Source organism: Dipodomys ordii, unplaced genomic scaffold (genome assembly GCF_000151885.1).
Source record: "Dipodomys ordii isolate 6190 unplaced genomic scaffold, Dord_2.0 Scaffold43, whole genome shotgun sequence".
Taxonomy (NCBI): Eukaryota; Metazoa; Chordata; class Mammalia; order Rodentia; family Heteromyidae; genus Dipodomys; species Dipodomys ordii.
Window position 1 is genome coordinate 5,479,367 of NW_012267259.1, and position 27,611 is coordinate 5,506,977.

Consider the following 27,611-nt stretch of genomic DNA (forward strand, 5'->3'; position numbering starts at 1 on the left):
CAAAAGAAGTTCCGGTTAGGCCCTGATTTCAAGTCCTATGTCCAGTGCACATGCATGTGTGCAAACAACAACAACTAAGTACCCTCTTGCACACTTGCATATTTCTAATGTGACATCTGTAATTTTACACTGGAAGTTTAAAGCTCGTTTGAAGTTCAAGCATATAGAATTTCTGACATTTTGGAAGTGCAGACATTTTGAAGTGAAGCAACTTCTTAATTCCTTTACATTTATTGCAATTTAATAAATTACAATTTGATATCATCATAATCCCTTTATAAAATATACCCAAGAAACTTGAATTAAATGGAAGGTAATTCTATATCAGACTTCTCCCAAACGTTGTATTTCCATTCAACTTCTAGTGAATCACTTGTTCTAATGTAGTATATTCCTATATTAAATGCCTTTATAACACTAACAAACACATGTGTATCAAAAAACGTGTATGAAATAGGCTTATTTTTTATTTTATGTCACTGGGATGCTCTAACACTTTAATAAGACTATTCCCCATAACGTAAGTCCTCAGCACCACATAAGCAGAAAAAGCCAGAAGTGGAGCTGTGGCTCAAGTGGTAGAGCACTAGCCTTGAGCTGAAGAGCTGAGGGACAGCGCCCAGGCCCAGAGTTCAGGCCCTATGCTCGACAAAAAAAAAAAAAGAAAAGAAAAGAAAAAGAAAGAAATGTTCAAAAATATGTTCTTGTAAAAGATAAAATATCTCTATATCACAATACATGGCTTTTGCACAATGACACACTTGTTAAGTGTTGAGTGTTGGATTTTCTTTTATTATTATTATTATTTTTGTGAAAATACTATACAGAGGGTTACAATTACATGGGCAAGATAGTGAGTGCATTTCTTATCAAGCATTGTTGCCTCCTCCTTTGTTTCCCCTTCCCATCCCTTCCCCCCTCCACCCCCCAGCTCCCACCCACCAAAGTTGTAAAGTTCGTTTCTGACATAACATCTTGTACATCTCATTGTTGCAATGGGTCCACCTGTATCCCTATTTAAGCAGCTTGTTTTTATCTTTCCCCTCCGCAAATTATACCGACATCAAATACAATGAAAGCAGGGCTTGCGTTGAATTTTCTTTAGTACTTGGTGATTGGGACAATTCTTATTATAAGAACTGAAAGTGGGCTGGGGGTTTAGCCCAGCGGAAGGGCACCTGCCCTGCGCGCGCAAGGCCCTGGGTTCGGTCCTCAGCCCTGGAAAAAAAAAGAAAGAAAGAACTGAAAGTTCCTGTACTAGTAATAGAATAATGTGCCATTCTCCAGGCTCTTGAATAACACAGAGGTTCCATTACATGTTTAGGGAGGCTTGTTTATATGCTGTGGTTATGGCATCACATGCCAAATTAATGCATGTCTCTTATTTTAGAAAGACACTATTATAGACTGTTCTTGGGTTTTGCTGTAAGCAATTGGTGCACACTCCTCAACTTCCTCCTGTTGCTCCATCGTTTGGAGGGTGTTTGCCATAGACACAGGTTCCAAGATCCTGCACCATATCATCTTCATTCCAGCTGTCAAGAAGGGAAAAGAAAAAAAGACAATAGTCCCTCCTTTTAAGTGATTAGCTTTGAAGTTGCCTACATACCTTAAGCCAACAGCACTTCATAGAGAAACTTAGTCTTAACATCACAGTACCACAGGGGGTGTTAACTGTTAGAAGGAAAGTTCATGTTAATTTCTATTCTACTTAAACCCTATATGCTTTGTTGGCTAATAATAAGATAGGGATTCTCAGTTGAACCAGCTACATTCTGTGTCATGCTCATTGCTAAATCTTTTTTTTTTAATGTTTTTTTTTGTCAAGGTGATGTACAGAGGGATTACAGTTACATAAGTAAGGTAACAAGTATATTTCTAGTCAAATTTGTTACCCCTTCCCTCATTTTTCTCCCACTTTCCCTCCCCCACCCCGACCCCTCCAGGTTGTACAGGTCGTTCCCAACATACTGTCTTGTATATATCACTGTTGCATTGATTCCGCCCTGTCCTTTGTTTCACTATTCTTTTGTTCCCCTTCCCTTCCTTAATTCAAATAAATGTATATACAATACCAGGGTACCAGAATCAAGTACAGTGACAACAGGGGATCTACCATAGGGAAAAGAACATACAAAAGAAACAAAAAAATCATATCGTACATTAAAAAGACCAACAACAAAGAAAACCTCTTGTGTCCCTGTCTTGGTGTCCGTTTTGCTTCGCATCAGCTGGGATGCACATTATCTTCTTCTCCCTGAGAACACGTGTTGGCTCCATTGGTTTCATTTTGTTCCCAAGCATCAGGTTTTCACTGTTTTCTGGGAGACTTTCAAATTCTTCCCTCACCTTCTTCCTCTTTCCACATATTTTCCATGCTCATGGTATCAGCATCAGACTTTCTCAACCTGGGCACTATTAGCATGTTGAACTTTGTTGGGGGCTTATTAGCCACATTTTCCATTAAATACCAGTGATACTCACTCTTTCTTACTTGTGAAAATTAAACAAGAACAGCACTGATTGCCTAATGCCACTTGGCTGGGAACTTTCCCTATTTTGAGAAACATGTATTCTTTTAGAGCTTTTTTTGTGACACTAGAATCCCTTAAGCTAAAGTCAGTAAACAAATTTCTTAAGATATTTTTGCAACCTATACACTACTAGCATAGCGTGACTATTGTCTGTTTACCATTGAATACACAATAGTTAATATAGTATATAGAACATAATAATTATTAATTTTTTGAAAAGTGCATAATTTCTAGGCGTATAAAATTTACACTTATTATAACATTTCTCTTGAAGGACTATTTAGGAAAGTCCATCTCCTTGGCCTAAATATTTTCACTTGAGATAACTCAAAAACTTTTGAGTGCTAAGTTTTACCCATGTTTCCAGATTAGCACTCTACAACTGAGCCACACCTCTGGCCTATTATGCCACACCTCCAACCTAAGCTTACGTCTAAAGACCCAAATAGCCCAGCCAAGGTTCATGAAGTTTGCAATGAGAGAAGAAACAGCTGCCAACTGGATCTTCCCCAATGCAGAGAATTCAATCATCTCTTTTCTTTGTTTCCACAGGGTCCATCACGACATTAACAGAGAAGCTCACCATTCTCCATGATGTCTTAGGAGCTAGGCATGTGGGAAGGATGCTAGACTAACCAGAGGCACATTGTGAAGCAATCTCCAGGGGCTAGATATTATTGCATACTACTACTTCTGTTTTCTCTAGGCCAAGTTTGCTCATTTCAAATTTATTTTCAATTATCCATGGCTACACTTTATTGCGGTCTAGTATGCATAATGTTAATAAGTATCACATATATACACGTATATACACACAAGCCATCCCCAATGAAGAAACAGAACAAGTCCACACTTGAAATATCTCCTCCCGCCTCACCTATCAACCAATCTATTGCACTGTGAGATAAACAGCTCTTCTGACATCTATCATCATCTGATTACTTTTGTTCCTTCTATCATCATCTGATTACTTTTGTTTCTTCCTAAATTTATATATTAGAATCATACATGTGCTTATCCCTTTCCCTAGAAATAATGAAGGAACTTGAATATATTTTTGTATGTAATAATAGCTAATTTAAAATTATATGTGTGCAGTTTTGTTTATATAGTATGCTCATACATTGTATAAATATACCCAAACATACTTATCTGTTGTCATTATTTGATTTATCATTTATGGATAAAGGCATAGGGATATTCTTGTGCATGTCTTTTAGGGCATATATGCTAGTCTGTTTGCAATACCTCAAAGAGTAGAGTTGCTAGATCACATGACAGGCATATACACAGCAATAATAAAAACTGCCAAACCATCAGTGATACATGAGAATTCCCTCACCAGCCCTTCAATATTTTAATTTTAGCCTGTCAGGAGTAATTTTGATCTGACAAGTTTGATGCATGTCTAGACAATTAATGATACTGACATAAGCATTTTCTCCAGAGAACAAAACTGTTTGCCTTGATTGCTTCATTTGCATGACATTAGTTTTGATTACTTAGATGAATTTGTTTGAAAACTTTTAAGTATTCTAATGCCATTTTTAGGGGAAAAAACTAAAGCCTACTTTAGGGTAGGCCCTCCTTTGACATACGTTAGATTTAGTTGGATAGCTTTTCAATTCAGTAGGTAAAAAAATGCTTTAAAAAAGTTCTACAAGGAGGAATAAGGAGTTTCTTTCTGAGATTAAAGGAAATATTTGAAGGAACTCCTCCTTAAATTCTTTAACTACAAAACTAAATTGCTCACAGTACACCAAACCCCCTCAAATGATCATCTTTCTATATTGTTCTGTAGGAGCTTGGTAAGTGTACTGGAAGTTAGCGATTTATTTAGCTGTGTGACTCTTTTCTTCCTAAAAGAAGCTGTAGGATTGAGTAGTACAGAGCACTTGATTCAACATGGGTCAAGGCTGCCATGGAAACCTGGATGATCCAGGGAGAACCAACCAGCAGGGGCAGGGGAGGAGGAGAGGGAAAATGGTCACTTAGATTTAAAAGAAGTCCATGGAAGCTTCATCTACTTTACAACTCCATCACAAACTGGTCTTGAACTCTGGAGGAATGGTATGTGAGGAACGATGTCCAAAGTAGATGGAAGAGAGTATTAAGTAACCTTATCAATTTGCTTGTCTAGGCTGAGAAGCAGTAATACCTCTTGGGCGGATTGGTTTTCTAATTTCTGATGTAATTAATGGATGATTTCTTTCTGACTTTAAGGTGGGTCTCTGTGAGGGACTGATATTTATGGACTGATTTGTTCTTTGCATGGTGCATCGGTCAAGTGAAAATATTACTCAAGGGTACAGCTATAAAGGACGAGAGTTAACATAAAACACAGTCCTGAAGTAAAATTCATGATCCTGGCAACTCAAGGATGGAGGGAAACCATGGGAAATTCACAGTGAATATTTATCTGAGCCCTCCAGAAACCAGCTGGTGAGTATCCACTATTCTACTTTGGTATATTACCCAAGTGGACCTATTTCCAAGACTGTATCCATTTCCTGATAATTTAATAGAAGGAATGTTTCTGCATTTATTACCCAAAATGTGTAATTATAAGCTGGGTGGGCATTGGTGGCTCCTACCTGTAATCATAGTTAACTGAGAGGCTGATAAGTAACTTGAGGATAATGGGCATAAAAGATTACGAGACCTTTTCTCAACCTATAGGTGGGTACAGTGGCATTGCCTGGCCTTTCCAAGCTACATGGGAGGCTGAGAAGAAGGATCACAGTTCTAGGCTGGGGGGGGCAGAAAAGTTTCTGAGACTCCACTCCCCTCATGGACCCATGTTGAGTTCCTGTGATACCAGCAATGATGGGAACCCTAAATTAAGCAGATTGCAGCTCCAGGCATACTGCTGAGTGGGAAATGAGACATGATCCAAAAAATAAACAGAGATTGCTGCAATATGGATCAAGTGCTAGAGTACCTCTCTATAAAGTCCTGAGTTCAAACTATACTCAAGGCAAAACCCCAGAAACACATCAAAGTATAGTCAAGAGTTTTTAACACGCTGATCTTTTCCCTAGCTTGTGATGAGTTTTATTTTCACCTGTTCATTTGGAGGAAATAAGAAAAATATTTTCTCAGTTAGTGAAGACACTTTTGACCAATGGAAGGAACTAACACATAGAAGCTATACCCCAAAATGAGAGAGTTATGTCCTTTTTCTCTCAAAGAAATAGCATATTTTGAATTGTAGCATTATAACTTTTAATAAATACATACAATGCAATTTGGTTATACTTAGTGATATTATTGACACATTCTGATTAAGCATAATTATCATCTCTCCATCTGTACAAAATTTAAAATCAAGTGTTAGATAAGAGACAGAACAAAAGAACAGTAAAAACTCTAATGATTTAATGTATGTATAAGGAAAAAGTAGTCTTTCGGTCAGGTCTGGCCCAGCTCGCAAGGATTACACCACTGCTTGGGACCCTGCTCATCACTGCTTTACTTAAAAGGTGCTGATTTCCTACCAGCACAAGGAAATTCAGGAAAGCAGACCAGTTCAGTGAGATTCTCTGACTGCGAAGCACACTCAATGTTTGAAGTTCATTGGCCTCAGGCATATTGCAGAATGACTAAAGACTAGGTAATAGTCTCAACCCATTTGGGGGAAAAAAGCAGAGCTGTTTATACAGGTCAATCCAGATTCCTTTCCCACTTCATGCTGACAACAATTTGCACGGCCATTGCAATGGTCACTTTCTAAGAGGATCATTAATGCTTTGTCTCAGAAATACACTCTTCTCTACTGCATGACTACGCTGCTATTTTCAATGACAGGGTCACCATGGAAATTAGTGGGCATCACAAGTAATTTACCCAGGTGGCATCTGTCTCCTCAAACACTCATCATTTCTTTATGATGAAAATGTTTGAACTCGTTTATTCCAGCTTCTGGAAGTATACATGATTATTATCTGCAGTCACGCTATCATGCAATTGCACCCCCAGAACATCTTACTTTTGTTGTTGTTGTTGTTGCTACTGCTGCTGTTGTGCCACTATTGGGGCTTGAACTTGGGGTCTAGGTGATGTCTCTTAGCTTTTTTCTCAAGGCTGGTACTCTACCACTTGAGCCATAGCTTCATTTCTGACTTTTTGGTGATTAATTGGAGATAAGAGCCTTATGGACTTTTCTACTCAGGCTGATTTTGAACTGTTATTCTTAGCCTCCTGAGTAGTTAGAATTACAGTCATGAGCCACGAGTCCTCTGCTTAGAAATAAAAGTTAATAATTGTTCCCATGAAGGAAGATACAGAATATTCACAATACCCTTGTTTATGTGCTATGCTCAGTGTCTGCCATCGAGAGAGTAGAATAATATTGCAATGTATCCAATTGATAGAATAGTATAAAACAGTGAAAGAGGGAATGGAATAGAACTAAACTCTCCCTGTGGTTCAGCATGTAAATGCCATCTGGATAAAATCTGCCCTACACTTGGGAAGAATACAGTTGAACAAGATTCAGGTGAATTTTGAAGCATATAAATTATGTGTTTGGGTAAATATTACAATGATATATTTTAAAAATACATCAAAATATGAAAAACACAGGAAATACGGCGAGCGATGGCAAATCTGGCAGGTGAGAAGCCGGCTCCGGAGCGGCGCTCTGACTGTGTGGAGCAGCAAGTTCTCTCTTAAGCCGGGTCATGGCTGTTGGCTTTTCCACCCATTCTTTCTTCGTGAGGACAGACAGGTATGTGTAATGGCTCTTAAGCAGTGGGGTAAAAGTGAAAAAAATGAGGTTATTTTTTTCATGCTTATTTCTGTTCTACGCCCTTCCCATTTTCCCCAGGATCTTCCTGCCAGTCCAGTCTTCACTGTGCTCCAATTTCCCCTTCTCCTCCCCACAAACCCATCCATGTGCATTGAGGAGCTTCAAGCTTTGGCTGTGAACTTGATCTTTCCACCTGACAAAGATGGGTTCTTAACCCCTGCTTTCACTGTATTTGATGTTGGTATCATTTGTAGAGGGGAAGGGGAAAAACAAATTGTTTAAATAGGGATACAGGTGGACCCATTGCAACAATGAGATGTACAAGTCGTTATGTCGAAAAAACGAACTTTACAACTTGAAGGGGGGGAGGTGAGAGGAGGAGCAGGGGGGATGGGAAGGGGAAACAAAGGAGGAGGCAACAATACTCGATAAGAAATGTACTCATTATCTTGCCCATGTAATTGTAACCCCTCTGTACGGAATTTTCACAATAAAAAGAAAAAGAAAAAAGAAAGAAAAACAAGAACTATTATGTGAATCCATCTTCATGATCTAAGGATTCATTGCTTCAATAAAAACTAAAGATGATTAGAAAAAAGAAAGATGGTTTCTTTTGGCCAGCTCCTCTCTAGAGCTCTTCTCCCTTCTCTTACTACTCTACTTCACTGCCTCCCCCCCCACTAGCTCATCAAAGCTGAATTCACTGAAGCCTCCTTTTGTCCTTCCTCTATCCATCTTTCCATCACTATACTAGAGTCAGAAAGGAGTTTTATGACCTGTTCCAACACCAGCTGCCCACAGGTCTGAGCTGTTACTACCCATCCTCTGTCCCAAGTGAGGTGCATTTGTACTCTGGACCCTGAGCCAGGGTATTTTAGCCCTGAACAGTGGTGCAATCCACACCACTAGCCTTTCAGGATCCACTCTAGTTAAAGATTTGAATCTGGGCCCCAAATACCGCAATGCAGTCTGTTTCTAAACATGACAAGCCTGAGTTTTCTATTTACCAGCTTCACACATCTTAAATTTTTTTTAAGGTTGCCATCCTCCTGACACCTGTATTTGCTGCAAACTTTTAAGTGGGTCTTGGAGTTCTGGACTATTCATTTGCATGCCCATTCCAAAAACTAGCATCCCAGTGGTGAGTGAACCTTGGCTCGTGGATCTAGGCATCTGCTGTTCTCTGAAGGATATGGACTGTACAGCTAATTGCCAATCCCTATGCTCTGTGAGCATCTAGACATCCGTCTGATGCTTGTTCAGAACTTGCAGGGCCACGAAGAACCATGTCTCCACCCTAGGGAGTGTTCTTTGGGGCTTACCTTCCATCACTCTCTGTCCTTCGGAGGATGTCTCATTTTAGTTGGCAGCTCCACCCTGGCCTTGCTTCCAATAAACATTTGTGTTTCCTCCCTGAATCTTAGCAAAAATCACTGACGTCTGGACGGTTCGACAGTTTTATGGTCTTTACAGTACATGATGCCCATTAGACAGTAAATAAATGTGCACTGACAGTGGGTAGAGAAGGCAGGAGACACATAGGGTGGATAAAAGGTCACAGAAAGCCCTCACGTCTCATCAGAAAAGTGGGAATAATAACACTTAATACTTGCAGGTATTTAAAAGCTTAGCCATGAGCAGTGGTACACCCACTGACCCAGGCATGAACATCTCTGTAATGTTAATGATATTTTCATCAAATCTTTTTTGTCTGATGAACCATTTGCCATAACTAAATGATGGTTAAAGCTATTCTGGTTTCATTTTTAAATTTTTAAGTAGACTTAACTTTTCAGAGTCATTTTTTGATCTATAGCAAAATGGAGTGGAAGGTATTTAAACACTGTATCTTGATATGCATCAAAGAATGTTGCTAGCAATAACTGCAGAAGGCTTCATTGTCAATATCCCCCACTTGACAGCAGATTTCCTACAGTTGGTGAACCTACATTTTATTCTTTTCCCCACCCACATTTTTTTTTGTAGTGCAGACTTTTTATTGGTGTCTATTAAGTTGTAGTAATGGGCTTTATTATGCCATTTCTGTAAATAAATATAATGTATTTGGATCATATTCACTTCTGTGTAAGTTAGTTTATTAATTGAATTCTTTCATAAGAAACTTTTCTGAGAAAGTAGATATAAAGGAACATACTTGTCTTTAAACATTTTTTTTTCTCTGTCAGATCATAATTCCTCATAGGAGAATCTTGGATTTGATTGATATCTTAATTCAGATATCAACAATTTATAGGCCAGGCATGATGGCTCATGCGTATAATCCTAATTACATGGGAAGCAGACATAGAAAGGATCATAGTTTGAGACTAGCCTAGGCAAAAAACTAATGAGAACTTCATCTATACAAACAAGTCAAGCATGGTGGTTCAAGACTGTTATTCTAGCTATTTAGAAGTTCCAAGGCTGGCCTTAGAGGGCAGGGAATGAGACCTTATTAAAAGAAAGAGAGAGAGATGGGAGGGCCCATGGTGTGTCCATGGTAGAGCATTTGTCTAAAAAGCAAAGGCCCTATGTTCAAAACTCACTACCACCAAAAAACAGTATGAATGTAAAGTGATATCTTCCCTGTGTCATGGGTAGTAACTTCAATATACATTAATATTTGTGTACTTGAACATATGAATAATCATGCTGAATTTATTAGAAATGTATGTATCTGAATTAACTTTGGTGTCAAATACAACTATGTCAAGTATAAAAATTAATTTTGATAAGCTGGTTCCAGTAGCTCACATCTGTAATCCTAGATAACTCAAGAGATTGAGATCTGAGGATCATGGTTTGAAGCCAGCCTGGGCAAAAGGGTCCATGAGACTCTTATTTCCAATTAACCACCCAAAAGCTGGAAGTGGATCTGTGGCTCAAGTAGTAGGGTACTAACCTTGAGCATAAAGGCTCTGGGATAGTGTCCAGGCCCTGAGTTCAAGCCCTAGCACCAGCTCAATAAAATAATAATTTTCATTTCATGAAGCCTATTTTTCTTCAGAGGTTTTCCTTCAGAATTTGAGTCAATAACACAGATAATTTTATTTTGTGTATCTCCACACAGCCAGTGATTTCCTTTAGTTGAAAAAACAGGGCAGTTTAGGCTATATGTGTGGGCACACATGCCTACACATACTACATGTACACACAAACACATATACATCACATAAACACCCACACTGCACAGACGTACACTCTTGTGGCATGATTCAATATTTATTATTTCATTTCACTATCATTTCTTACTGCTATGTGCTGTGATAATTTTGATAGAACCCTTTGGAAATACTGGTTTTTCCTCCATGGGATCTTGTATACTTTTGCATTAAGTAGATTGTATGTCAGTATTCTATTTAGGTTTGAAATTTTGTGTCTGAATGTGTGATTGAGATGTTAATAAAAACATTAAGTATAGTCATATCTTTTCCTAAAATATCATCTCAGGCTATAGAGCAGAAGCTATCATATTCAGATGACTGCTAAATCAAAAAACTATGTATACTAAAATTTCAGGCAAGAAAAAACTTTTAGAAAAATAACAAAAATAGCTCTGATCAGCTGGGCGCTGGTGGCTTACACCTATAATCTTAGCTACTCAGGAGGATGAGATCTGAGGATCATGATTCAAAGCCAGCCCAGGCAGGAAAGTTCATGAGACTTATCTCCAATGAACCACCAGAAAACCAGAAGTGGCGCTGTGGCTCAAGTGGTAGAGTGCTAGCCTTGAGCTGAAGAGCTCAGGGACAGTGTCTAGGCCCAGAGTTCAAGCCCCCCCCCCCCCACACACACAAAAATAGCTCTGACCTAATCTCTGAGACATCAATATATTTTTTCTTTCGGTGAGATGATTAGGAAACAGATTCCTCAGCTTTTTACCCTTCATCCTCCTCCAAATGGCCAACTATCAAGCAGTTCTTCCCACCGCCTCTCAGACACACTTTCAGATTTCTTTTAGGTTGAAAATCCTGATAAGAACAAAGATGGGAGATCTAACATGAAGCACAAGGCGCCCAGATCATCGGCTCATTGTAACAATTTCGGTGCACTTTGCTGTTCTGCTCACTTTTCAATGAAGTAATCTAATACACAAGTTATCTTTGCAAGATAGAAAATCTGATTTTTAGGTGGGAAGGAAAGGGATGGTAGGGAAAAAACAAAGGAGGGGGTAACAATGCTCGGTAAGAAATGGATTCATTACCTTGCTCATGTAACTGTAACTCTCTGTACAGTATCTTTACAATAAAAATATTAAAAAAACATCAAATACAAAATTATAAAAAAGAATTTTTTTGTATTTTTCCTGTTATTTTTTTCCTTGGAAAAAAATTGCTTGAAAAAAAATCTCTTCCAAAATTTTTTTCTCTTTACAAATTAAGTAGACAGTCAACAGATAAAAGAGGACAATATCCTGTATTCTCCTGAAGCAATACAACATTACAGAATTGTAATTGAAAACCTCTGTATACAATCAACATAAAAATCATTAGAGCCTGGATCCAGTGGCTTATGGCTGTAATCCTAGCTGCTCAGGAAGCTAAGATCTGAGGATCATGGTTTGAGCCAGCCTGGACAGAAAAGTCCATGAGATTCTTTCATCCAATAACCTACTCAGAAAAAGCCAGAAGTGGTGCTGTGGTTCAAGTGGTAGAGCACTAGCCTTGAGCACGAATTGGCTCAGGGACAGCGCCCAGGCCCAGCTCAAGGTGCAGGACTGGCAAAAAAAAATATTAGCATTTTTATATGTAGAACAGACAGAAAAATAAAGAAAAATAATTCATAATAATTTCCCAAAGCAACAAGGACATACAACAACTAAGGACATACAAGGCTTCTACCATAAAACATCAAAGAAATACATTCAAAAGCTATCAAAAGATGGAAAGAACTTACATATTCATGGAGTGGCAGATATAATATCTAGAAAAATGTCTAGACTATCAACAGTATATTCTAGGTCTTTAGAAGTTCCAAGTCTGGCCTGGTAGGAAAAATAAGACCTTATTAAAACAGAGAGAGAGAGAGAGAGAGAGAGAGAGAGAGAGGAAGGCTGATAGTATGACTCTAATGGTAGAGTACTTGACTAAAAAGCACAAGTCAAAACTCACAGTACCACCAAAAAACTGTATGAATGCAGTCTGACTGAATATAATCTCCGCTACAATCCCAATGTTATTCTCTAAAATAGAAAAATCAATCAAAACACTCATCTACATGCATAAATAACCCTGAATAGTGAAACTAGTCTTGGACAAGGAAAGCAATCCTGTTGATACCATTTTTCCTCACTTCATATTATACTACAGAACCATAGTAACAAAAAAATAGCTTGGTACTGGCACGAGATAGACAGGTGGAACACAGAATAGAAAAGCTCTAGAAATAAATCCGCCCAGTTACAGCCATCTGATTTTGGACAAAGGAGCCAAAGACACACATTGAAGAAAAAAAGATAGTCTCTTCAACAAATGGTGTTGGGGAAACCAAATATCAAACTAGATCCCTGTCTCATTCGGTACTAAAATCAGTTCAAAATGGGTCAATGATCTTAGCCTAAGACACTTTCTTCAATGTTAAAATAATTCCAGTAGGTTTTATTGTTCTAGTTTTATGCAGGCATGTAAAGTACATCAACCATGTTCACCTTCATCCATTCTCTATGTTGTCCCTCAGGCCTGCCACCCGTACCCACCCCTTAGCAGAGCCCATTATACATTCCTATCTTTCATTTTCTTTGTATATAAAGAGGTATACACAGAGGTATAAGCATCTACATGCTTATACCCTACAAGCATATAGTGGTATCATTGGCTATATTTCCACCTGTTTCATTTTCCAACTTTTGATTGCTGTAAAATACACACATTAGAACTTTTAGCATCACAACCTTATTTAATTGTAACTTTTAGCATCACAACCTTATTTAATTGTGCAGTTCAAGCTGGGCATGCTTGCATCTTAGCTACTCAGGAGGCTGATATTTGAGGATTGAGGTTCAAAGCCAGCCCTCTCTTAGTTAACTAGCACAAAGCCAGACTTGGAGGTGTAGCTCAAGTGGTAGAGCACTGACGTTGGGCAAACAGCCATGCAACAGTGAGAGCCTGAGCTCAAGCCCCGGTACAAATACCACCACAGTGTTCAATGGTATTAAGTACATTCATCATGCTGTGCAATGATCACCCCCATCCCACCCCAGTGCTTTATCACCTTCTAGATCCATGAAATAATAATTCATCATCTACCCTTTTCCTGTTCCCTGGTTGCAACCATTCCACTTTCTGTCTCTATGGATCTGACCATTCTAAGGATGTTATGTGAGTTTTGCAATGCATAGTATTTGCTCACCTGTGATTGGCTTATTTCACTTAGTGTGAGTTCCTCAGGATTCATCCACAAGTCATCACCTTTTAAGTTGCTCATCAGAACAAACCCTACCCAACTTCTCAATTCTTCCTAAGTTTCTCATTGAATTTATGTTTTAAGGTTAGAGGCCATATATGACACAGCAGCTGATTCAGTAAAATTCTTCAAGTGGCAAGTGCGGAAGGCATTCACGAGAGACGTTTTAATGGGTCACAGTTTAGAACAAACAAGTTTAGAATCCAAAAGATTCTGAAGACTCTGTCTGTGGTCTGTCTTGGCTACTAAAGTGTTTGCACTAGAAACAAATTGCATAGCATCTACAAACGGAATGTTCTCAGCTGTTGAATGAATAATCCAGTAGAAGATTTAATGCTTTTTTCAATTTAAGATACATTAGCCTTCTAAGCAATAACAATAACAGCAACAAAATCTCTTCCCAAAAGGTTTTTAATATTCTTTTCTTGTTTTGGCGTTTTTGCCCTGGAGGTTGACTCCAGTGAGTTTAATGTATGTAAATGGCATGAGCAATTGAAGGGGCAGGTTTTCTTGCCATTTTTTATTTTGAAAATACTGTACAGAGGAGTTACAATTACATGAGCAAGGTAACGAGTACATTTCTTATCAAACATTGTTGCCTCCTCCTTTGTTTCCCCTTCCCATCCCTTCCTATTTCCACACCCCTCCCCGCTCCCCCTGAGCCAAAGTTGTAAAGCTTGTTTTTCGGCATAACATCTTGTACATCTCATTGTTGCAATGGGTCCACCTGTATCCCTATTTAAACGATTTGTTTTTTCCCTTCCTCTCCACAAATTATACCAACTTCAAATACAGTGAAAACAGGGGTTATATCCTGGGGGAGGGACATACAAAGCAACAAAAAATCATCTTATAAGTATGTTAGAAACAATAGCATGAAAAAAAAATTTGAGTCCTTATCTTGGGGTTAATTTTGCCTAACATCAACTTATCTGACCTTTTCTGCTTGTCTCAGACATATACTAGTTATTGCAAATAAGGGAAACCATGGGATCTATGTTTCTTTGGGCTTGACTTACTTTATTTAATATAATTTTTCCAAGTCTTTCCATTTCCTTTCCCTTTCCTCCATCTTTCTGATGGAGGCATAGAGTTCCATTATGTTTATATACCACATTTTCTTGATCCATTCATCTACTGAGGGGCATCTGGGTTGGTTCCATATCTTAGCTATGTAAATAATGCTGCAATAAACATAGTTGTGCTGGGTGCTTTAGTATGGTCTTGTTTGTGATCATACAGGGAAATGCCCAAAAGTGGGATTGCTGGGTCATAGGAGAGCTCTATGTGGAGTCTTTTGAGGAACCTCCATACTACTTTCCAAAATGGTTGAACAAGTTTACACTCCCACCAACAATGCAGTAGGGTTCCCTTCTGTCCACATCCCCTCCAGCATCTGTTGTTATTAGAGTTCTTGATTATAGCCATTCTAACTGGGGTGAGGTGGAATCTCAGTGTTGTTTTGATTTGCATTTCTTTTATGGCTAGGGAGGTTGAACATTTCTTCATGTGTCTATTGGCCATCCTTCTTTCCTCTTCAGAGAAGTTTCTCTTTAAGTCTTTAGCCCACTTATTTATTGGGCAGTTGTTTCTTTGAGGATTTGTTGTTGGGGGATTTAATTTTTTGAGTTCCAAGTACATTTTAGATATGAGATCCTTGTCCATTGTATGGCTAGTGAAGATCTTCTATTGAGCTTGCTAGCTATGTCCTTTGCCATGCAGAAGCTCTGCAATTTCATGTAATCCCATTTGTCCAACCTTTCTTTGATTTGTTGTGTTTCTGGATCTCTATTAAGAAAATTTCAACCTGTGCCAAGGAAACCTAGGGTTTTTCCTATTCTGTCCTGTAATGTTTTCAGGGTGTCTGTTTTGACTCCAAGGTCTTTGATCCATTTGGAGTTGATTCTGGTGCAGGGTGGTATATAAGGATCTAGCTTTAGTTTGCTACAACTGATTAACCCATTTTGCCAGCACCATTTACTGAAGAGTCTGTCTTTCTTCCATTTTATTTTTATTTTTTAGCTCTGAAGGGGCAGATTTTCTTAGTCATCAGCAGAGGAACTGAAAGCCGAAGATCCTCAAAGGCCTTAGGCACACAAGAGATGATATCAGCAGGGAAGGGAAAGAAAAGAATGAGTGCTTGGGGAGAGAAAACTCAATGACAAACCAGCACATTCAAATTTTTTCCCTTGAGATGTAGAACAAAGAGAAGACAAGCATGTGAAAGATAAATCCAACATGAAGAGAAGGAAGGATTACCCAACAGACAAACACCACATGTCACAATATTATCTGCCCTCTAGCATTTTCTCTCCATCCACAGGCCCCAAACAGTCCCACAGTTACAATCACATTCTCCAAATGTGATGTAGATGCATGTATTTGTGAAGTATTCATGCCTCCTTAAAGACAGTGAGGGAGTCTCCAGGGGCAGTGCTGGTCTTCATGTGTCTTTCTGTAATTGATGCCTCATTTCTTCCTCTAAGGTGGAGCACTCGTTTAGTGAATAATTATATATTATTCAATTTAACGCATACCTGTATGGGTGCATCACAGTGAATGTTGTTTTAATTCTTTCTGTTGACTGCAGATATAAAGGGCAATGAATAGTTGGAGAATATTCTTGGAGTTAAGTTGGTACAGTTGGCCCCCCAAGAATGGACAGGAAGCAAGGAACGTACACAGTGAATGCAGAGCCCTCCAGAAGCCAGCTGGTGAGTGAGTACTGCTGCTCCACGTGGGTAGCTTGCTTATGTCATCGCATTATTCTCACCACTTCCAAGCTATGTAATCCTCTCACTACTCTGTACTCCAGCCCCTAGGTTTGCATTATTCAAGAAAGAGTAGACCTGTATTAGATATACTGTTACAAATTTAAAAAATGATTTTATTGTCATAAAGATGTTGTGCAGAGGCGCGGCTACCATTTCAGAAGTCAGGTAATGAGTACCTTTCTTTGGGGGACAATGTAACCACTTCTTTTACTTTCCCTCAGTTCCCTCCTCCCATCCCTGCCCACAAGTTACATAGTTCATTTTCCACATAGTATATACTGAGTAGCATGATCACATTTGTTTACCCTTCCTCTCTTCCTTTCTGTTCTCTCCCTTTATCCCCCTCCCCCAGAAGAGAAAAAAATTCCAAAGCAAAAACACACATCACCATTGCCACCACCACCACCTTTGTTGATATATTTTACTACATTATATTTTAGGAATTATTATAGGTGAATGTGAAAGCTTTAATGATATGATTGGCTTATAAAATTCACATGCCTTCACCATGCAGAGCTTTGGCAATCAACCTGCATTAATTACTTAGGCAATAAACCAGAGAAGAAAGTCCTGCAGCTCCATAAGTGTTACTTAAATGATAGAATGTCACAGGTGACTCCTGATTCACATATTTGCCCTCTTGGGCCTTCCTGAAGATGCTCTGTTTGTCACTTCTTAAGATGACACTACACTTGGGTCCTCAAGATATCCAAATACTCAAATGGAAAAAAAATCCTCTTAGGGAGATATCATCATCTTGGTAGTTTCTTAGCATCTATCTTCAGGTGGTTCTCAGGATTGTCTCAAAGCTGATGTGTTTTTACTTTATTGTAGATATGTGATATAGTTCTAAAATGTTTTTTTTTCTTAAGACTAAATTCAGTAGTACCATACAATTTTTTTTAATTGAGAACATTTTTTTTAATTGAGAACAAGCAAAACAGATTTTGGCTATCTTTTTTGTTTTAGATATCTTAATTTATGAGATTTTAGTTTACCCTTATAAAGTTGGCAGAAGAAATCTATGAAAAAATTCTTGGAAAATGTTGCTAATATACTTACAGTTTTTATTAGTTGATGCCAATGATCTGACTAAACAGTGTCCACATTCACTAACTATTGCAATTTCATCTAGAGACTCTACCAGTACTATGGATCAAAACAATAAAACAGTAAACTTATTACTCAGGGTGCAATGTTATTATAAAGCTCAGCCAATATCATAGGATTTCCATCTTAATGTCCACCCATTCATCATCTTCTTTCAAAGGACTTGTATTCTATCAGAGCTGAAAAAAAAGTCTCCTAATCCACCCTAGTGGATGAGTCTTCCTATATTTACAAAGTATATTAAAATACCTAAGTAAGTCCATCAGCTACAGGTGAACTAACAGAATTGGCACTTAAATAAATTGGAAAATGTTAATTTAGGTTAGGTTCAAACTTTTCTTATGTGCTTAGTGATTAACAAATGCAATTGTGCTTAATTTTTATTCATTAAAAATGGATCCATTGTCTTTGTTTTTGATATTATACTTGTGGGAAAAACCCAACTTAGTGAATTGCTTACTACTGGGAGTCTGTTATTCTACATTTAATGAAAATTGCACTTTTTGTAGTTTTAAATAGCAGTTCCTAATGGACTGAGGGCTATGCAGATTCTAGTTTGACGGTTTTTGTTTTAGTGTGACAATCTTAATGGAACTGACTTTTGGCTGACCATGGACTTCCATAGTTATTTAGTAATGGTTTGTTAAATCAATACGACCGAAGGCAAACAGTAGTAATGGCAGTAATAACAATAAAAACCCTGATGCTGCCAATTATAACAGTCAATCTAGTTAGCACTTATTGAGACACCCTGTGTCTGACTCAGCGTCATGCATTCCATGCTTACGTGCTTATCACTCATCCTCCAAGTAGACGATCTTTTGGAGAAGAGCAAGGAGAGATAAAGATGCCTTTGACTCACAGTGAGAAAGCAAATGTTATTAGGAAATGAAGACCCCCCCCATGTATCTGCGGCATTATCATTGCATTCATTGATGCAGTGTAGACCCCACATGAATTAGCAGTATTAAAATATAACCAAACAATTTGCCCAAGATCTCTGGACATATTCTATGTTCATTTTCTTAGTCTAGTTTCCAGACTCCCCTTAGAAAAATTGCATCTTAGCCCAGCACCTGTGGCTCATGCCTATAATCCTAGCTACTCAGGAGGCTGAGATCTAAGGATCACAGTGTGAAGCCAGCCTGGGTAGGAAAGTCCATGAGACTCTTCTCTCCAATAAACCACCCAAAAAACCCAGAAGTGTAGCTGTAGTGGTAGTCTAGTGGGAATCTAGTGGTAGACTCCTGGCCTTAGGCAAAAAACCTCCAGGACCGTGCCCAGGCCCTGAGCTCAAGCCCCCCACACCCCACAAGTTTACATCTTTTCCCAAAGCCTTTCCCACAAAATTCACTCATTTTCAATCCTTATTTATCCCTTCCTCCTAATGTTTTTTTTTTTACAATTATTGCAGTAATTTCTTAAGTATATACAGGTTCTTTGTGCCTTTAGTGAATACTTTCTTGAAAGTAGAAATTTTGTTTTGCTTTGAACGTGTTTTCACACTAATATATGCCTGAGAGAGCAGGGGACTATGGAGAGCATAAACTAGATAAATGATTTGTCTCTGGCAAGGGGTTACGAGTTCCAGTGAATAAAGCACTGTGGCAAGTGAATACAGTAGCCTCTTTGAGAATGTTCCATGAGTACGGTGAATTATAATGTACACTGTATAGATTATATGCTATATATTGACATAATGCACCATCTCAAGTATATATCATAGAGCTATCAGGGTTTAATGGAAGGACATTGGACTTAGTATTGGGAGGTGTGGGCTGCCGTGTCTGCCACTGCCCCACGATGTCAAATGACTTCAGCTCATTTGCTTCAAGATTTCCATCTCCAACATGACATATACATATACATTCCACTGATAGTGACTTCAACCGGAGTCTGTTCATCCAATCGCATAATACATTACCTAAGTCAGGTAATGAGTACATTTCTTTTGGAGCAGTGTGGCCCCCTCCCTCATTTTCTTCCAAATGTCCCCCTTCCACACAGTATTTGTTTTTGACAGAGACTTTAATTTGAGAAATTCAACACATGGCTTCTGGTTCACCCATGTTTCATCTCTGTAGGTCTGCACGTGTCCCAATGCCCAAGGGGCCTGCAGCTCCACAGGCTGGTGTCCACCTCCGAACAACATAACTGGCGATGTCTCTTCCAACTTGCCTGGGGTCTGGATGAGCCCAAGTATCCACGCGCATGCAGGATGCCCACACCCAGAACCCCCCTACCCGCAGGTAATGCCTGCTACAGCCCGTGTCTCCCAGGTTCTGATGTATTCTGTATTCTGCATAGAGATGCACTTTTCCTATTCTTTCCTAGGAAATGTAGTTAATTACTTTTAGTACAGTGCAGATTACTTGAAGGCAATTCCCAAGAAGGAACTATTTGATAATCTCTATATTCAGAGAACTAGTCTGGAAACCAAAAAGTCACAAGAAATGGAGAACATCAAGAGAATCAATAAAACAGGTTTCTTATGGAAATGAAAGGAATAAATATAACGCCAAATACATGGTCAAAAAGTGGCCAGAATAGCAAATGCATTAGCAGTATAGTGGATTAGTTAGACTGGTGGAAAACTGTCATATTTCAAAATATGCTTGTTTTTACTATGTAAATCCTAGTCTGTTGGTAATTATTTTCTTGCACTCTTACAACTCTGAGTCTCTCCAGGGCATTGTATTTGATTCCCTGGCCTCCAGCCTCTGGAACACGTATCCCTGACTTAGAAGCCTAGCTGTTCTTTGGAGCTTCTCCATTAGCCTTAGAGACCCCATTCAGCGTGCCATGCTTCATGTCTGGTTGGTTGCATTAAGTGTACTTCATAGTTCTATCTCTAAAGTCTTTAATCTAGGCATGGCGGTACATACCTATAATTCCACTGCTGGGAAGATAGAAATAGGAAGATGAACGTTTGAGACCAATCGTAGGCAAAAGTTCTTAAAATCCTGTTCAAAATAAAACCCAAACGGAAACCAGAGGAACTCTATCAAATGCTAGAGCCCTTGCCGAGAAAACACAAGGTCTTTATTCCAACTCTAGTACTGTAAAACAAAGAGAAGTGAAACAAAATAAAGCAGAAACCCCAAGTCCCCAAAACAAAACAAAATATATTCTTCTGGTCGCATAAAATGATTAAAAAAACAAGGGTGAACAAAGAAGTAGCTAGAGACATCGGAGTTTTAAGAAAGTGAAACTTCTCTGAATGATGCTGTAGTGGTGAATAGTCATCATTATGCATTATATATAATATATATCCACATGTAAAACGTACAACAGCCTGAGTGCATCCTTAAACAATGGACTCTGCATGACAGGGCGCCATCTAGAGGAGGACGCTGGAGTTAGCTGCTTATCATCCCTTCAATTTTGCTGTGAATCTAAGACTGGTAGAAAATACAAATTTTATTTAAAATAAAATAGCAGAAGAAGATAGGAGAAGACATGTCATTTTCAAATGCAAGGGAAAGCATTTTGATGAAAAAAATCTGTTTTTCTTTTTCTTTGTTTTGGAACTTTAAGCCAAATCCCTATTTTATTTTGACTAACATAAACTATACAAAATTGATTTTTTTTTATTGTCAAGGTGATGTGCAGAGGGGTTACAGTTACATAAGTCATGTTTTTCTTTTTTTTAAAGCTTATATGTCAGAGATAACTAGTGATTCAGACAATGTGAACACAATAAATTATAAGTAAGGTGAAAGAGCTGGGCAGCCACACACTTTTGTTTTTATCACTGACATTTTACTTTATGCCCTTGCAGGGGAATGCAAGTTGCTACAGAGATTGGTCTCTGTGTAAAGTCTTCCTGGCTTGCCTCCTTGCCTGTGTGGTGACAACAGCAATTGGAGTCCTCTTCCTGTCTCTAGTGAATAATAAAGCAACCAATTCTTCCGTTATTATCCAGCTACTCCCAAATGGACAGACTACCATGATTGCACCCGGAGTAACCTCTGCTCCTGCTCAACCTGCTCCAACAGAATCTCCAACCACAGCGGCAGAATCTACACCCACCACAACCACGGCCACAGCTGTCACCTCAGCTCAACCCCAAACCACAGCAAGCACCACCATAGCTTCAACTGAACTCCCAAGTACACCCACTCCAACTACTACAACCTCTACTGCAACTACAGCCACCACCATCGCTTCAACTCCATCCCAAACCACAACAGCCACAACAGCAACTGTAGCCACAAGTACAACGACTTCAACAGCATCTACCACCAGTGCAACAACACCCATTGCAACAACCGTCTCAACAGCCACCACCATCACATCAACCCAGCCCCAAACCACAACAGCTATGACCACAACTTCATCTCCCTCCACAAGTACCACCAATCAAACAACACCGTGAGCATAAAATCTGTCACTACTGTCACCAGACTGTCAGCACCTCTCCACTTCAATCTTAAACCACCACAGTCACAGCTTTAGCTGCTACCACGGCCACTGTTTTACCATACAGTTGGTTTCCATGTCCACTTCGTACCCCATCCGCTTCTAGACGAGGAGCTCTCTGTCCACACTCTTACTATCCCTATCTAGATGAGGTGGGAATTGCTGGGTTTATTTTAGATCTGAGGTTATTTGAACTAACAGACTCTCAGTTCATTTAACCACCCTTTCTAACTCTGGATTACATCTTTGAGAAGGAGACTTGCTCCTTCTATGGTTACTTGCATGGATCTACTTTGTACCAAAATCCCTTGTGGGTAGAATGGACTGGCTCTTACCTTCTTTGTCTTTTCTAGTCAGGATATACTGACCTTAAATATCCCTTTTCCTAGGTGACATCTTATTTCTAAGAGTATAATGGTGGTTAGATGTAAGGAATAAGAAATCAATTTGCTGGTAATAAACACATGTTTTCAGAACTATTCCCATTATGTCTAAAAGTACAACATAAAGTGCACATATACACATGTATTGACAATACAGTCCCTGTGTCAAAATAAAAATTATTTTGATTCTCTAAGGGCAAATGAATAGAAAAATGTGTGCCAATATATTTCTAGCTTAATTTCTTTCCATGCATGTGGTTGGAAAGAATGGCAGGGATAAAATTATGTAATTTAGAAATTTAATTCCCATTTATGTATGGCTTTGGAGAGTTATCTAATTTCTCTATGTTATCAATTTTCATTCATAATTTAGGTGTAATAAGAATGCCTCTATCACCTTAATTAGTTAATTTCTGAAAGTCTCATAACTCTAATTAAAATACAATTGAATATCTTCCTACTATTCAGAAATAAAGTAACAGGTAAGGACAAAACTTGCTAGCATTAGTTTAAATTATATATATATATATATATATATATATATATATATATATATTTGTCCCAGAAGCAATGGAATTCCAATGAGTGCAACTGGCACCAGGTCTTGAGTGCTAGATAACCATTTTATCTTAAAATAAAGATGGGCTCTTTTTTTTTTTGAGAAATGACTGATTCCCACTCTCCTGCAGTAAATGTTCTGAGGCCTCTGGCCTTTGGACTGGGCAGTACTGGTTTTCCTGGCTCTCCAGCCAGGAGAGAGCCATTGTGGGGCTATTCAGCTCTGACTGGGGAAACTTACCTAACAAATTCTCTCATCAATTTATGTACTTAAGCCCCACCTCCTTCTCTCTCTCTCACATTCAACTGGTTCCATTCCTCTGTAGAACTTTTAAGACAAATTGTGAATCATGTAGAAGTAACTCTTGCCCATTTCTGCTGCCTCCAAGATGCGCAATTTTCATATTTGAAAATCAGCAATTATCTACAAATAACACATCTTCACTATAAATAATAAGACACTTCTTTTTTTCTAGATCTGATGTTTATAGTTTGATTCAGTCTTTCTCTTTGAGACACCTCTTTTTCTTAATGCATTTGGAAACCATATATTTTAAAAAATCAAATACACTCAGTTCTGGTGAGCATGAAGTAGATGACACTACTAAGCAGCCCAAACACACGGGGAAACCATAAGAAGTTGGCAGTATGAATTGAAAACTTTAAACGTTTATCACCTTCAGGGCATGGTCTGTCACTGGGAAGGAGGGAAGTGGCAAAGCCCACCGCACTCTGACCTCCTTGGTTCCCCACAACCAGCCCTGAGGCACACAGACCCAGGACGGCAGTGCTCCTCAGCCCTGGCCACCCAATGGTTCCCATCGCAGGCCCACGACTCACACGTAGCACTGCTGTGGGTTTCCATGTCCAAGTTCATTTGGGACCACTGGCTGTGATGCTCTATCTTCTCCTGCCAGGCCAGGACTGTGCCCTTGGGGGGTGGGTGGGGGGTGTCCTTTAGCATGCTGGCCTCCAGGGGGCTGACACTGTCACAGCCTTGAGTGATCACCAAACCAACTCACCTGGAAGGTGGAATTGTGCATTTTTGTTGGGGTTGGTGTGTTATTTTTAGTAGCAAATTAAACCACAAGTCTTAAATTCAAAAAAGACAAATGACCCCAAGGAAATGTGGAAGGAAGAGGGATTCACCATACTAACAATTATCATCGATCCACCTCAGACCAGGCCGGGTGGTACAGCCTGCAATGCTAGCACTTTGGAAGAGATGGTTGGATGTCTGAGAGTTCCCAGCCAGCTTGACCTGTATCATGAGACTCTCATAAACAGACACAAGCAAAAGCAAAAAAAAAATTCAACTTAAATAAAAGTCAAACTGCTAAAGCCAAATTGGAGCTAGCCTAGGCATAGAAATACTGGGAACCACAGACAGAGAGATTTACATTTCCATGAACTGCTATGGGGTATTCATGAGAAAGAGAAAGACAGAACATGGGATTCTGGGGGTGAGGAATAGGCCATTGCTTCAGAAGATTCAAGAAACAAATGGCTTATCACCAGCATATTACAAATAGCTCCATGGGCGGTACATACTGAATATAGTTCTCATTTTTTTCTAGAAAGATTTTCCTTGGTAACAGTTGCACAGATCTGACCTCCAGCTAAGACACTTGGTCAGGATTCTAGAATTGAAGCAAGAAAGTCCCATTGCCACTCAGAATACTCATCGGTGGAAGTTTGAGAACTAGATTTCTGAAGGAGCAGGAAGAGTCCATTTCTTAACAGATGGTGAAGAAATTATGAGCATTTATTTCTTTTTATTAATTGCTTCTGATTTGCTTTTGAGAGTTTCTACCTCTGGGCCAGTTCTATAACCTCTAAAACTAGCAATAAAACCACGTGTTAGGGAGATTGGTAATTATATTTATTATGCTTGTTGAAACTATAATGTAACTTGTGCATGTAATTTTCCAGATGTACAAATGTTAATCCCTGGTGTTTAACATAGTGCCAAACTCACAGTGCAGGCTTAGGAAAGAGTGCCTACGTGTGCGGAATTAGACTTGGTTGTATTCCTTCCTACCTGTGTCTTACCACTTGGAGCCTGAGATATCAGGTCTCAGCTTGTCTAGCATTGGACCACTTTAACCAGAAGGTTCCTTGGAACCTTGAGCTCAGCAAATTCCTTTGGGCGTCTGTTCTTGTCCTCAGTCCTGTCCCTGCTCTCTACTCTCTCTTTCCTAGGTCATCCTTCAATCTCTCGCTTTCTTGCTTATTTTTCCAACAATGCTCCATGGAATCCTCGTTACCATTACCTTCAGTCTCCTCAAACAAGGACGAAACCATCATTTTCCCCTTGGATTCTGTGGTTTCCATAGGATAACACCCCTGCTGTCATCTTTAGTGTTGATGTCTCATGGTTTCGTATCATTGGTGATGTATTGTAGTCAGAACCAGGTAGCAATGGGGCAAGAGGTGACAAGAAGGCAAATATTTTAGCTCCCTGTCATGGTGACAAGGCATTCCTCAATTTTCCTCATGAAAACACAGGTCATCTGAGGCTCCTGTCATTTCCTCCATCTTTTCTTCCTTGTAATGATCACCACGCAGCTCCTTGGCACTCTCTTTGACACTTACTCATTCTTATCTCCCGCTTGTCTTTTCGTCATCTTCACAATCCTCTAATAACTTAAAAACTACGGAATATCCCACTTTATAGGTAGATAGTGGCCGTCCAGATGCTACTAACCCACAGCTCCACCCCAGATCCTTTCTAAGAATAACTGGTGGATTTATACTGAAAGTATGGATTTCAGGTTTATACTCACTACTAGCACTTTTTTCTTCTGAGAGCCCTTTTCTAGCTTTCCACTTTACTTCTTGGACATCCATAGAACTTCTTAGTCTCTCGCTTTCCCCCCATTATCCATATTCTTTCAGGCGTCACCATCTCCTCAATTAGTCTAGACCACCGCCTCCACTTTAAGTCCAATGTGATCCCCTCCTTTCCTCTCACTGATCTCCTCCCCCCCAACTCGTTGATCTCCCCAGGCCCCCCCCAACTCCACAATCACAAACAATCTTGGGGAGAAAAGCACATGACTGTTCATGGTAGAGTCAATCCGGATTCAGGGGGCCCACTCATGCCATGTGTAGTGAGCACAAGACAGGGATGGATTCCTCTGTGGCTAGTACAAGTGGGGAGAGGCGCGGAGGGAGCAGGGACAGAGCACTCAACATTTCCACACTAAAAACAGGAGTAAAGAAATAAAAATAAACAAAGAGGGACTCAAGGCTGCAGTAGACCCTCGTTGTGTTTCTTTGTTTCCAGATGATGGGGTCTTGAATAGGTTTGGTGGCTGGGAGTTCACTAGAATATCTCTGAATGTGCATCAGCTATAGTCTGACTACCAATGAAATATTTGTACAGAAGGTGTTGATCCAAATCAGCCACTCTGTGATCTAGCTCATCCATTCATAAATTTAACAAATAATCATTGATTGCTTATTACGTGACAGATATTGTTATAGTTTGCCCTCATGGAGCACGCAGTGAATGAGACAGACAATAAACAAACCAACAACTAAACAATTAAGAAATCTATACACTTTTGGATGAGGATGAATGCTGTGGAGAAGAAAAAGAGGCTGAATGAAGCAACTTCAGAGTAACTGGGGCCCGATTTTCTAGGCTGTGGGTAGCCATGGGAAGTGCTGAGCATGATGAGCAGAAAGAGAGAGAGAGAAAGAGAGGGGGGGTCAGAGAAGAAAGGGATGGGGAGACACACTGCAGGGAACTTTACACTCTAAGTAAAATGGGAATCCATCCGGGAGAATTTTCAAAAGAGCAATAGCATAGAAGTAATGATGCCACTGCGCCTGCATAGACTACAAGGGGCCAAGCACAGAAACCAGCAGATCAGTTAGGAGAGAATGAAATGAACGCAGTGAGTGGCGAGAAAGCTCGTGGAGGATGGTGGCGGTGGAGGTGGTGTGGGGGCTGCATATTTAAAAAGATATTTACCCAAGCATCATGGAATGGTTATTTATTTACTGCAACATACTCATCTAACGTAATACCTATGTATACCTCTTAACACCACAATCAAGGCACTAAAGACAGACATCATTTCTCAAAATTCACTCGCATTCTTGTGTGTGTTGGTATAGGTGCAGAGCATCTAACTTGAAATCCATCCACCTCGCCTGTTTTATTATTATTCATTTTACTTTATTTTACCTTACTTTATTATTCTATTTGACGTTTCTTTTGTGAAATTTGTGTCCTAACTGGCTAAGCTATTTATCTTACTGGTACTTCGTAATTCTCCCAAACACAAAGGAAATACATTTGTTGATCAGGATTATTGCTGTAATAAGCCACTGATATTTAGAGGAAAACTGAGTTAAGAAGAGTCAGTTTCCTGCTGGCATCACTGGCCACTGGGAGGAGAAAGAGGGGACTGTGGAGGTGGTGTGTCTTCTCTCTATACAGTTATTGAGGGAGCCAAGGTCCTTCTACAAGCATGACTCTGCCATGGTTTAGTGTTTGTTCTTCTCTGAGTTTGGCTGGTAAATGAGGTCAGGGATAAGTTACGGAAGATGTCAAGGAGACTTAGGGACCAGGCTAGCATCATTTCTGTCCATATCGTATTGGTCAGAACTCAAGGACTGGGGGTTTATTTGCTGATACGACTGTGAAATTTACTGACCGCTGGAC

General features: G+C 39.4%; 1 protein-coding gene across 1 annotated transcript in view; it reads left to right on the forward strand.

The window, feature by feature from the left end:
- Positions 1–21,948, forward strand: part of LOC105987589 (mucin-2-like) — a 39,239-nt gene extending 17,291 nt beyond the window's left edge. Inside the window, exons 4-8 of the mRNA XM_013018889.1 lie at positions 4,336–4,342; positions 7,119–7,263; positions 7,363–7,512; positions 19,655–19,819; positions 21,352–21,948. Of these exons, the coding sequence (XP_012874343.1) occupies positions 4,336–4,342; positions 7,119–7,263; positions 7,363–7,512; positions 19,655–19,819; positions 21,352–21,948 (1,064 nt within the window). The remainder of the gene's footprint in view (positions 1–4,335; positions 4,343–7,118; positions 7,264–7,362; positions 7,513–19,654; positions 19,820–21,351) is intronic.
- The last annotated feature ends 5,663 nt before the right edge of the window (positions 21,949–27,611 follow it).